The following is a 12,316-nucleotide window of genomic DNA, read 5'->3' on the forward strand; positions in this document are numbered from 1 at the left end:
ATCCAGTAAGGTACAATTCCCCTCACATATTTTAAAGGGAAAAAATAAAATCAACCCACCCATCTCAGAGAAATACCCAGTTTTGCCCATGGGCATCTGCAAGAGAGAGCAAGTGAGATCACATGTATCCTGATGTTATTGCACAGATGATGCAAATTATACAATATGTGCGATGAGATCATGCAGCATGTGATGTCATGGCTTCTACCGGATGCCTAATTTTTGGCTTGCCTGGAATGCTGTGTGCAGAAAGTAAATAGGCTTCCCCCTGATAGAGACTTTGGGGGAATAAATTAATTTCTCGTTTGATTTCAGATCTGGTTGGAGATAGAGGTAGAAATTACTACCTGGAATAAGTAGCTTTATTAACTCTGAGTCTTTTAGTATATTATTCTATCCATTTGTTTTATTCTGTCTTTGTTCTCTTAAATTTGCTGACCATTGACCGAATAAAGACGTGTTCTGTTTGAGCAGTTCCAGGGTCTTTTGGACATTGCTACATTTTCTTTTCTCCTATTTTCTTTTCCTTCCCAGGGAAGAAACATTGTGGTGTTCTATGGCTCTCAGACAGGGACTGCTGAAGAATTTGCCAACCGCCTTGCCAAAGATGCCCATCGTTATGGGATGCGCGGCATGTCTGCTGATCCAGAGGAATATGATGTGGTATGTTCTCAGCAGTATTTCCATCCTTTTGAATTCTTGCTGGTGTCACCTGGATTTGAGCTTAGATAGTCCTGTTCCCTTCAAAAGCATTCCTTGTGCGCTGATACGATAAGAAAGTCTTCCCCAACTTCATTTTGTATCTATTTTTTTCCTTTAGTGATATGCAAAATGTTTCATATTTGAAGTGGACTGTTCTGACTTTCCAGAGAATGTTCTGACACTGCTTCAGTCATCCTGGAAAGATACAGGAAAACATCTGGTGGGAAGTTCTTTGGAGCTTAAAATGGGTTGTTTTAGGCTTGAAATATTTCAGATATTGCACACCGCTAGTTTCCTTGCCTGAATCTGCTGAGATTAGAATTTATTCTCCAGCCAGTATGGTCTGATGGGATGGGAACTCTATAAATTTTAGTTCCAACATATTAGGAGGGCAACCAAGTTGGGGAGGATTGCATGAGAAGAGTCTACTAGTTTTTCTTCCTGATGCCTCTCCAACTTCTCCAGCAGAAGGGAAGCAGTGGTTTAGTTGCACTGGGTTTGCCAGGAGCTAAAGAACCGTACAAAGATTTTAATTATCCTTCCTCTCTAGGCAGCAGGGAGGCACATCATGCCTCCAAGTTCTGCTGTTATCCTCAGCCTGCAAGGAAAATTGCAATCAGCACATTTGGATAGCTTCAGGTTGGGGAAAACTGCACTCAGTTATGGTTTAGCGTAATAATCACTTGCTCTTTTAGTAAAGCATGCATTGTTACCTAGGACGTCTTGTGATCCCTCAAAAGGTTCTGACAAACTCTCAAAATTAAGGTTGTAACAATGACAACTGAAATAAAGAATGGCTGGAATTGTATGACATTTAGATGATTTTGTGAGAAGAAACAGGAACAGTGAAGCTGTTATGAAGCCTTGCTCAGGACCTGAACACTTCAGTGAACCTCCCAGTATCTCCAGTCTTTTTGTTAACTCGTAAGCATGGTGGACCTAGAACTCTCCTGGATAGAAAGAAAAGCTGATGTTTCTGAGTCCCTTATTTTCTGTCCCCTTTCTCATATAGTCGGACCTGAGTCATCTGTCGGAGATTGATAAGTCCCTGGCAATCTTCTGCATGGCCACCTATGGAGAAGGGGACCCTACTGATAACGCCCAAGATTTCTACGACTGGTTACAAGACACAGATGCCAACCTGTCTGGTATAAAATACGCGGTGAGCTTTGATTCATCTCTTCAGTGTTACCCTTGTGGGAGAAGACAGGGTATAAGATGCTTGAGGAACTAAAGGTTGCTTGCCCAGATGTTGGGACCATTTCTTTGCAATGTGGATATGAATTCTGAATATACAAAACCAGTCTGAATGCAGCCCTTATGCACTTTATGAAAACTAGAGGGTAGTCCCAGAAGGTTATTATGATCAAGTATTATGGTCATCCCCAATTCCTGACACGAATGCTCATTTTGCAGATTCTTCTCTGAGAGGAATCAGAGTCCTATGTAAGGAGGGAATTTGAAGAGTAAAGGGGAAAGAGGGCAGTCCGAAGGGTAAAGGATATCTCTTGTGTGTGTGTGTATGCATGCTCTTTCATTGAATAGTAGAGTTGGAAGATATCTTAGAGCTCACCTAGTCCAACTCCCTACTCAGTGTGGATCCACTAGAGCACTTCTGATGGATCATCATCCAGCCCTTGTTTGAAGACTGTCAGTGAAGGTCTTCTTCCTTTCCCATCCTCCTCCTATGCTGTTGAATGCTCAAAATTTCCAACTTCCTTCTACTCTGATCTTCAAAGCAGTTTTGTTGGTTGAGACTCATTAGGCATAGGTACGGTGGTGATCACCCACACACTCCCTTCTCCCAAACAGTCACATCTCTAGCTTTCCTTGATGGCCTCTGCCTGTCTTCTCTGGCATAAGGTGCTCAGCTACACGTTGCCTTCTTTTTACTTGTCTGAGATGGAGCTTTGGGACTGTAAAATCTGCCCTGCTGCCAGTTTTCTTATGTGTTCCATGGAACTTGTTTTGAGAGCTGCATAATGAAAATGCAGCTCTCTGTTTTTGGTTTTGTTTTGCCCAGCTGTGTTGCAGTTAAAAATGTCCACCGCTAGTCAAGCAAAAGGAACAAAATTCTTCAGGCTGTCAGCTTAGCTGCATCCTGTAAGTTAGTCTGGGTTCAGACATTGAGAAAAGAAGAAAGTCATGAGTGTTCCATTGCTTTTTTCTAGACTTGGAGCTGTTGAGTACAGTTCCTGTCATGGACCAAGCTGGCTTCTGTGCCCTCTGTATCCACGCCTGAGAGTTGAGAAAGCCAATGGAGCCACAAACACAATTCCTCTGAGAATTGTTCTTGAATTTTGGAGTGCTTTGTGGATGATTGAGCTCCAGGGATCAGACTGTTTTATCTCCTGTTCCTCTCTTTTCAGTGTATTCAAATTCAAATGCATCGTTAGCTCTTTGGTTTTTTTTTAACCATCTCTGTGCATTAGTGTTTGCTGCTGTATGGCAGAAGAGAGGCAATGAGGGAGAGATCCAGCGTTCACCATTTTTTCCTTGGCAACTGAAAAGCTAACAAGGAGATCTTAAACCTACCTCTCATTGTTTTACCTTCCTAGCTACTCTAGCTTTATTTCCTATGGCTTCTTCGCTGAAAAAAGCCAATTTTCTCTCTTTTCTCTGCAGCCATAAATAGTGTTTTTAAGCCATGTCCTTCTGTGCCTGCCAATTGAGAAGCCCTTGCTCACCTCCATCCTTGCAAATCCAGCTCTCCCAAATTAGTTGCTCTTTCTAGTGCTTCCATCTGATGGCCAGCAATAAACATATCAAAGAGCTACAGCCTGTTCCTGGCATCAGCAGTTAATGGCCTGAGCCTGATCATATACAGACATGCATGGCATGAATCACAGCTCAGTTTCTGTGGCTATGATCCTCTTCTCTTTCCTTCCCCATTCTAATAAGAGAAGAGACTTGAAATAATGGTATTTCCTCTGAGTTAGACCTAGCTCTTTTTTGTTTGTTTGTTTGCTTTGACCATTGCAGTTTCTTCTTCTTTTGTTGCTTCCCCCTCCAAAATTCATCTTGTGCTACTTTGACAGTATGATGCCTTGAATCTGTATGGTTGTCCTTTCTGCTTTGGATACAACGCAAAGTTTTATTCTTGCTCTCCTCTTCAGTTCCCTTCCCTATGGACTTTGATTCTCCAGTTATATCACCATTTTTGATTCCAAAGGTCTCTCTCCAATGATTCTTTCCTTTCTCCCCCACTGTCTCTAACACTGGGAACAGCCTCCTGCTCCCTTCAAATCCTTCCCCCTTTTCTTGCTGAAAACTTTGAATCAATCATCTGCAACCTAGAGTAGCCAAGCCTAAGCACACATCCTTGAAATAATTGTAAATGTTCTCCACTTTATCTCCACCTCCGCCATCTTTCTGCCTATTTTAAGTCGGAAGCATTTTAGGGGAGAGCTGTGCATACTGGTGGCAGTACATACATCGGAGATGGGTTATGTGTTTCTTTATGGAAGGTGGTAGATTCTCTTTTGGGCGGAGGCAACACATACTGCATTTTTACTGTAAACTGCCCAGTGTTACTTCCTAGTGAGATGGGCGGTGACCAAATTTGAAATATAAATAAAAACATAAAAACATAAAAATACTGATATTAGAATAGAAAGCACTAGAGAGCCAAAGTGGGCAAGGACAGCACATTCCCTGATTTTTGGCCTCTTATTTTTCCTCCCTTCCTTGCAGGGTGAATAGGAAGAGGCAAATTCCTCTTGCCAGAGATCAGAACTGATCATTTTCAAAGGAACAGAATGGAATGGAATTGGAATGGATTTTTATCAGGAGGGCCATTAATAGTTTTAAGATCACGGGCTCTCTTCTGATTTTTTTCTTTTCTTTTCTTTTTTCAGACTCTGAAAGCTAAAAGAGTATGGCCAGTGTCACTGTGGTAGCACAGAAAAGGGAAGAGGCTAAATAAGAAACAGGGTGTAATGTACCTGTCTAGCCCCTTCATTTCCCTCCCTCCCTGCCATTCAAAAAAACATATACCACTGAATTTCAGTAGTGCAATCTAGGGGTGCTTTAGGAGTCACAAACATGGGGTTGGGGAGGATCAGGTTAGAGTTAGATAAAAGGCCCCATTGAGGCTGCTGGCGCTCATCCTTATATCAAAGAAACAAGAGGAGGAAGGGAGCAGCAGTGACCTATTGGCATGGAAACTCTCTTGGACAGTTCCTTAAGCTTGAATATAATCCAGCCCCTCTCCATTTCTCCCCGGAGCTGAGTGCGGCGCCTCCCAGGCAAATGGCCACGGAGTCACAGTCCAACCCATCTAGAGGACAACAAATTAAGAAGGTTGATGATGTTAGGTTTGGGTTGCCTGTCTGTGAAATAGGAATAAGAGTCATTTTCCCTCACAGCAAAAGAAAAACCTCTTATTTGATCTGAATGGTGGTCTTCTTGTGCTCATGTTCAAAAGCAAATGGAAGTTCTGCACCTCTTCTGCTCAAATACTGTGCTCTGAGAATTGAATTGTGCAGCTGGTTCTGCCTGTATTGTTCTTCTTTTCGCATCAGTCCAGTTTTGCAAAGAACTGGAGAACTGGTGAGAAGCTGCAGCCCCGCCCAGCCAGAGAAAAGTGTGCTTAGCTGGCTCTCTAGCTGTAGAAGATGTGTATAGGAATTGCTGTGTGTTGTGATAGCACACAGCAAGCTATTGTTTCTTTGACCAAGTTTTACAATATAAATCACAATTAGAATACAGGTTAATAATGGAAGTTAGATGTTAAAATTTAGAGTAAGGGTTTGAGGTCTATTGTTACTTATATCTGTTGCAAGGAGGGTTGGAAGTCAATTCTTTCTCTCTCTCTCTCTCTCTCTCTCTCTCTCTCTCTCTCTCTCTCTCTCTCTCTTTCTTTCTTTCTTTCTCTCTCTCTCTCTCTCTCTCTCTCTCTCTTTCTTTCTTTCTCTCTTTCTCTTTCTTTCTCTTTCTTTCTCTTTCTTTCTTTCTTTCTTTCTTTCTTTTCTTTTCTTTTCTTTTTTCTTTTCTTTTCTGCAGTTTTCATCGTTACTATTGTTTTGTTTTTCAATTTTCTATTCTTATTCTTTCTCTTAATATTAATATTTGTTTTTACTGTTTCTTTTTTAAAAATTGAATGACGTTATTATAAAAAAATCACAATTAGCCAAATGAAAACCCAGTTTAATAGCTAAACTTTGAACTGGAGTATGTATAGGGATATGAGGAAGAGAGTCAAGGAGTGAAGGGTTTCAAGCTAAAGTGAATAATGAAAGTTGCAACTTGGATTTGTTTTGAATGTGATCTGAGCCTCTAGATAAATAAGAACAAGTAATATGGGGTTATCATAAGACATTCACCCTGCTTGTGACACAGGCAGACCTATCCACTGTTGTGTTTGTGTTATCCTTTTTAAAAATATCTCTAAGCAAGTAGAATCCAAACAGAATTCTGATACATTTAATAAGGTACTATGTGAAGAAGATTCCAGAGGAGCTTCTGCTGGTCCTGTTGCAGTAAACACAATGTTGAAGCATCTTATATCACCTTAAAGATGGGTAAATATGTTGTGGCATAAACGTTTGTGGATGAATCCACAAAAATGTATGCCATGTCCTATTTACAAGGAAGAAGAAAACCTCAGGACCAGCATTGTTTGACAGACGTTTAGAACAGACACCTCCTAATCTAAACAAGCTTTGTCAAACCCAAAGTGACCTGATTTTCAAGGAAATATTCCTTGGACTCCTCTGACTGCCTCTCAGCTGAACCAATATTCTGGTGCTTTCCAGGTGTTTGGGCTTGGGAACAAAACTTATGAGCATTTCAACGCCATGGGGAAATACGTAGACAAGAGGCTGGAGGAGCTCGGAGCTCAGCGGATATTTGAACTTGGCCTTGGAGATGATGATGCAAAGTAAGTTGGATGTCTACTTTCTCTGGAACAGAGATGAAGAATGTGAGCCTTCTGAACCACCTGTAACCCCAAGGAAGCTTGGATGTGGCCCTGCAGATCTCTTCTGAAGTTACCATGCAATTATAATTTTTAATATGGCAGAGGAATAAAATTGGTTACATTTATGGCATTAACATCATCATCATCATCATCATCATCATCATCATCATCATCATCATCATCATCATCATTATTATTATTATTATTATTATTATTATTATTATTATTATTATTATTATTTCTATATGCTGCCTGACTCCCAGCAACTCTGGACGATTTACAGATGATTTAAACATGAAAAATATGACAATAAGAACCATAAGAAACCAAAGAGGGTAGAGATGGCAGAATAACAAACCAGCTGAAAATAAAAGAAAGCAATCTAGGTTAAAAGGAGGCTTCAGTCATCCTCACGGAAGGCCTGGGTGAAGAGCTAGGTCTTCATCCCCCTTCATATACCAGTAGGGTGGGGGCTGTTCAGATCTTGGGGGCGGGGGACTTCATTACAGAGACCAGGCGCTGCTACAGAGAAGGTGCACTTCCAGGGCCCTGACAGGCGGCGTTCTTTAATCAATGGAACTCAGAGTGCACCTACCCTGCCAGGTCAAACTGGTCGAGCAGATACTAAGGAAGATAGGCGATCCCTCAAGTAACCAGGCCCTATGCATTTAATTAACTACATTTCATAAAATGCATTTGCAATTGCATTAAACTGAAATCAAATATAATTTTAGCCCTGCTTTTTGGGAATGCAGTTTTCATTTCACCCTTCAACAGGTCAGCTATCACCTACAGGCTGAAAAATTGATGTCCCTTCCAAACCCTTCTGTAAACTTTATTTGTTGTGTAAAATGCCAGATGCAGCTCAGCAGGTAAAGCAATGCATTTACATAAGAGTAGTACCAGTTGAAGTTCCTCCTGACTGTGGTTTTTAAAGCCACAGGGGTTTCTTTTGGATCAGGCCCTTGACCTCCCATATAAATGTTAATAGAACTGATATTGCCATTTCTGCAACAGATTGGAGGGCTACATGGTTGATCAGCTCTTCTATACGGCTTGGACAGTTGTAAAGTCAGAAGGGACGATACAGGTGAGAAGATCTGGATCAGTGTTTCTCAGCCAGAGTAACTTTAAGCCAATGGGGAGTTGAAGTCCACACATCTTAAAGTTGCTAAGGTTGAGAAACACTGGTCTGGCTGCTGTATGTTGAACATGATTCCTTTGGTTTTCCTCACCTCCCCCTTCACTGTTTCCAACAGCTTGGAAGAAGATTTCATCACTTGGCGCGAACAGTTCTGGCCAGCAGTGTGTGAACATTTTGGTGTGGAAGCCACAGGAGATGAATCCTGGTCAGTGTGTAACAGCAGCTAGTATGAGAAGAGGGCCTGGGCGTCCCTGCGGTCCCAGCAGACAGGGAGATGCCTTCTGCAAAGGGCAGGGTGGGGCACAGGTGGTTCTCAGCTTCATTTCCAAAGTGGTCTGCAAGCAAGCAATTCTGAGCTCTAGCAAGAGTGATTTTGCATGGTGTCAGACAAGGGGAGAAGAGGGTGGCCTTATCCACTCCCATCATGTAGCCTCCGTTAGATTGCTCTTGGAGAAATATGGCATGTGGAGGGAGGAGAGAGAAGCCCTCAGCCGTATGGCTCTGCTGTGGTCATGGGGGAGTTCCTTAATGTCTGCCTCCATGTTCACCATGTGGCAATATGAGCTCTGTCCCACTTTGGTCTCTGATCTGGCCCCTGAAATTGAAAGCCCAGATGTTTTGTCCACTTACTTTATTTACTTTCCTTCTTCTCTAGTATACGGCAGTACGAGCTGGTGGTTCACAAAGACATCAGCCAAAGCAAGGTTTACATGGGTGAAATGGGACGCCTCAAGAGCTATGGGAACCAGAAACCGTAAGTTACAAAAAAAGAGAGATACAGACAGGGGCATGAAGGGCAAAATCCTTCAAGCCCTATATAAGGGCTGAATTGGTTGTAAGCATTTCCCAAACTGCAACAGTGGAATCTTGACAGTTTTGAAATAGTCTTTAAATTTCTCTTGCAAGGAAATCTGAAAATGTATCATCGCTGTAGTAGTAGATAGTAATAGTAGTAGTAGTTTTTCTTCTGTTGTAATTTCTTCTTCTCCTCTTCCTGCTTCCTTTTAAAATTATTATTATTACTATTTATTCCTCCTCCTCCTCCTCTTCCTCTTCCTTTTATTACTGTTATTATGTCTTCTGCTGCTTCTCCTCCTCCTCCTCCTTCCCCTTAATTATTATTATTATTACTTTCCATTCTTACTCCTAAAGGGAGCAAAGAGTGATGTATGAAATTGGCAAAGCACACACAATAAAAACAATAAAACTCAAGAAGATGCGATCCCTTCTCTTTAAAATCCCATTTAAAGAAGTCTTTCTTCCTATGAAAAGGGACACAGTAATTTAAGGAGAATTCTTAGCAGCATGAAGCCCTCATCCAGTTGTAAATAAGAAAGTCCACTTGTGAACAATTGTGCGTCAAACTGCTATTAAGAAAATGCATTCAGGCTTGGTAGGCTGGGTCCTGGCACAGCTGCTGGCTGGGGGCCATACAGTCTTTGAGGACTCCTTCTGCTTCCTGTAACAAGGGCAGGTGAAAAATGGCAGGACCAAGAGAACTTCACAGTGCTTTTCTGAAGTTTTCCTTTGAGAAAGAATGAGGGGGACCATCCCTGAAAAAGAGCCCCCAAGAGATGGGTGCCACAGTGTGGTAGTCCCATCCTTGCTCCCCTGCTTGGCAGCTTTCTCATCAGATGGGCTGCCAGAGCAGTGAATGTAGTGGGAGGGTAGGAAACTTCAGCAATTTTTTTCATTTGGTCAAAAGCTCATGGGAGTTCACAAAGGCACAGGAATCTTTTTGAGATTTCAACCATTTGTTTGTTTGTTTGAAACTTTGAAGGACAATTGATGCCGTGTAGAGCTATAGGGAAGCAAACTTTATACAGTCAGGTCCAGAAATATTGGGACATCGACAGTTCTAACATCTTTGGCTCTATACACCACCACAATGGATTTGGAATGAAACAAACACAATGTGCCTTAACTGCAGACTGTCAGCTTTAATTTGAGGGTATGTACATCCAACTCAGGTGAACGGTGTAGGAATTACAACAGTTTGCATATGTGCCTCCCGCTTGTTAAGGGACCAAAAGTAATGGGACAATTGGCTTCTCAGCTGTTCCATGGCCAGGTGTGTGATATTCCCTCAGTACCCCAATTACAATGTGCAGATACAAGGCCCAGAGTTCATTTCAAGTGTGCTATTTGCATTTGGAATCTGTTGCTGTCAACTCTCAAGATGAGATCCAAAGAGCTGTCACTATCAGTGAAGCAAGCCATCATTAGGCTGAAGAAACAAAACAAACCCATCAGAGAGAGAGCAAGAACATTAGGCGTGGCCAAAACAACTGTTTGGAACATTCTCAAAAAGAAGGAACACACCGGTGAGCTCAGCAACACCAAAAGACCCGGGAGACAATGGAAAACAACTGTGGTGGATGACCGAAGAATCCTTTCCCTGGTGAAGAAAACACCCTTCACAACAGTTGGCCAGATCAAGAACACTCTCCAGGAGGTAGGTGTATGTGTGTCAAAGTCAACAATCAAAAGAAGACTTCACCAGAGTGAATACAGAGGGTTCACCACAAGATGTAAACCATTGGTGAGCCTCAAAAACAGGAAGGCCAGATTGGAGTTTGCCAAACAACATCTAAAAAAGCCGTCACAGTTCTGGAACAACATCCTATGGACAGATGAGACCAAGATCAACTTGTACCAGAGTGATGGGAAGAGAAGAGTATGGAGAAGGAAAGGAACTGCTCATGATCCTAAGCATACCACCTCATCAGTGAAGCATGGTGGTGGTAGTGTCATGGCGTGGGCATGTATGGCTGCCAGTGGAACTGGTTCTCTTGTATTTATTGATGATGTGACTGCTGACAAAAGCAGCAGGATGAATTCTGCAGTGTTTCCGGCAATATTATCCGCTCACATTCAGCTAAATGCTGCAGAACTCATTGGACGGCGCTTCACAGTACAGATGGACAGTGACCCAAAGGATACTGCAAAAGCAACCAAAGAGTTTTTGAAGGGACAGAAGTGGAATGTTATGCAATGGCCAAGTCAATCACCTGACCTGCATCCCATTGAGCATGCATTTCACTTGCTGAAGACAAAACTGAAGGGAAAATGTCCCAAGAACAAGCAGGAACTGAAGACAGTTGCAGTAGAGGCCTGGCAGAGCATCACCAGGGATGAAACCCAGCGTCTGGTGATATCTATGCGTTCCAGGCTTCAGGCTGTGATTGACTGCAACGGATTTGCAACCAAGTATTAAAAAGGGAAAGTTTGATTTATGATTATTATTCTGTCCCATTACTTTTGGTCCCTTAACAAGTGGGAGGCACATATGCAAACTGTTGTAATTCCTACACCGTTCACCTGTATGATGTACATACCCTCAAATTAAAGCTGACAGTCTGCAGTTAAAGCACATTGTGTTTGTTTCATTCCAAATCCATTGTGGTGGTGTATAGAGCCAAATATGTTAGAATTGTGTCGATGTCCCAATATTTCTGGACCTGACTGTATATTTGCTCAAAGGGGACTCCTGGTGATTTACAAAATATGAAAACAGAGGTGATGTCAAAAGGTATCACGTGAACTGCTTTATGGAAATCCGCTAGGGAGGGTGCCAGGAGTACTGCAGGGTCATGGGGTCCCATAGCACGGGTGCCATTGCAAAGAATTGCCTCTGGGTCCATATCTTGTCGATTTCCACTATGGACAGGACCTCCTTCAGTGTGTGTTTAGAAGCTCCAATCGCAGTGCAATAAACCATTCAAGCGATTAACCAGATATGTCTCCTGGGGTTCCTTCTAGACCATTTGATGCCAAGAACCCCTTTTTGGCCCCAGTTGCTGTGAACCGGAAGCTCAACCAAGGTGGAGAGCGACACCTAATGCATCTTGAACTGGACATTACTGGGTCCAAAATCAGGTAAATGGGAATTTTGGAGGTTCTAGAATCAATGCAGCTGCAGGGCACTGGATTGGAGAAACTTGCTTTTAAACACATGTCTGATGACTGTGTTGACAAAAGAGTTAGAGGCTGCGTTTGTACAATGTGCTAACCTTGATTATGAATAACCTAAATTAATTAATTAATTGTGTGTGTGTATGGATTAGCATGTTGTATTAACTAGCACACTTGATTAATTGTTCATTGTATTGCACAAACCCCAAATAGAGGTAGACCTTGCTTAATGACTGTCCTGTTTAGCAACTGTTTTAAGTTATGACAGTGCTGTAAAAGTAACTTTAACACCGGTCCTCATATTTATGACTGTTGCAGCATCCCTGCAGTCACATGATTGACATTCGGGCACTTCGCAGCCAGCAGGCATTTATGACTGTTGCAGTGTCCTGTAATCACGCAATCGCCATTTGCGCGCTTCACAGCCGGCTTCCGACAAGCAGAGTTAATGGAGAAGCTGGTAGTAAAATCGCAAGTTGCGGTCATGTGATGTCTCGCTTAACAACTGCGTCGTTTAGCAAAGGATTTGCTGGTCTCAATTGTGGTTGTTAAGCAAGGACTACCTGTATGGATAAATTCAATAACCAGCTTAAGCACATTGTGTGAACGCAGCCCTTAAATCCACATCAAAGGGA

At 42.3% G+C, this 12,316-nt stretch overlaps 1 protein-coding gene across 3 annotated transcripts in view; it reads left to right on the forward strand.

The window, feature by feature from the left end:
- The window catches only part of POR (cytochrome p450 oxidoreductase), a 59,928-nt gene that overhangs the window by 37,896 nt on the left and 9,716 nt on the right, over positions 1-12,316 (forward strand). For all 3 annotated transcript variants that reach the window (XM_088152193.1, XM_088152190.1, XM_088152194.1), the window contains exons 4-9: positions 535-663; positions 1,715-1,864; positions 6,459-6,583; positions 7,882-7,971; positions 8,422-8,520; positions 11,529-11,645. In XM_088152193.1, the coding sequence (XP_088008319.1) occupies positions 535-663; positions 1,715-1,864; positions 6,459-6,583; positions 7,882-7,971; positions 8,422-8,520; positions 11,529-11,645 (710 nt within the window). The remainder of the gene's footprint in view (positions 1-534; positions 664-1,714; positions 1,865-6,458; positions 6,584-7,881; positions 7,972-8,421; positions 8,521-11,528; positions 11,646-12,316) is intronic.

This window comes from Python bivittatus, unplaced genomic scaffold, assembly GCF_059951505.1.
Source record: "Python bivittatus isolate LINGU-HERP-01145 unplaced genomic scaffold, Pbiv_v1 ctg000690_np1212, whole genome shotgun sequence".
In the NCBI taxonomy this organism is placed as follows: domain Eukaryota; kingdom Metazoa; phylum Chordata; class Lepidosauria; order Squamata; family Pythonidae; genus Python; species Python bivittatus.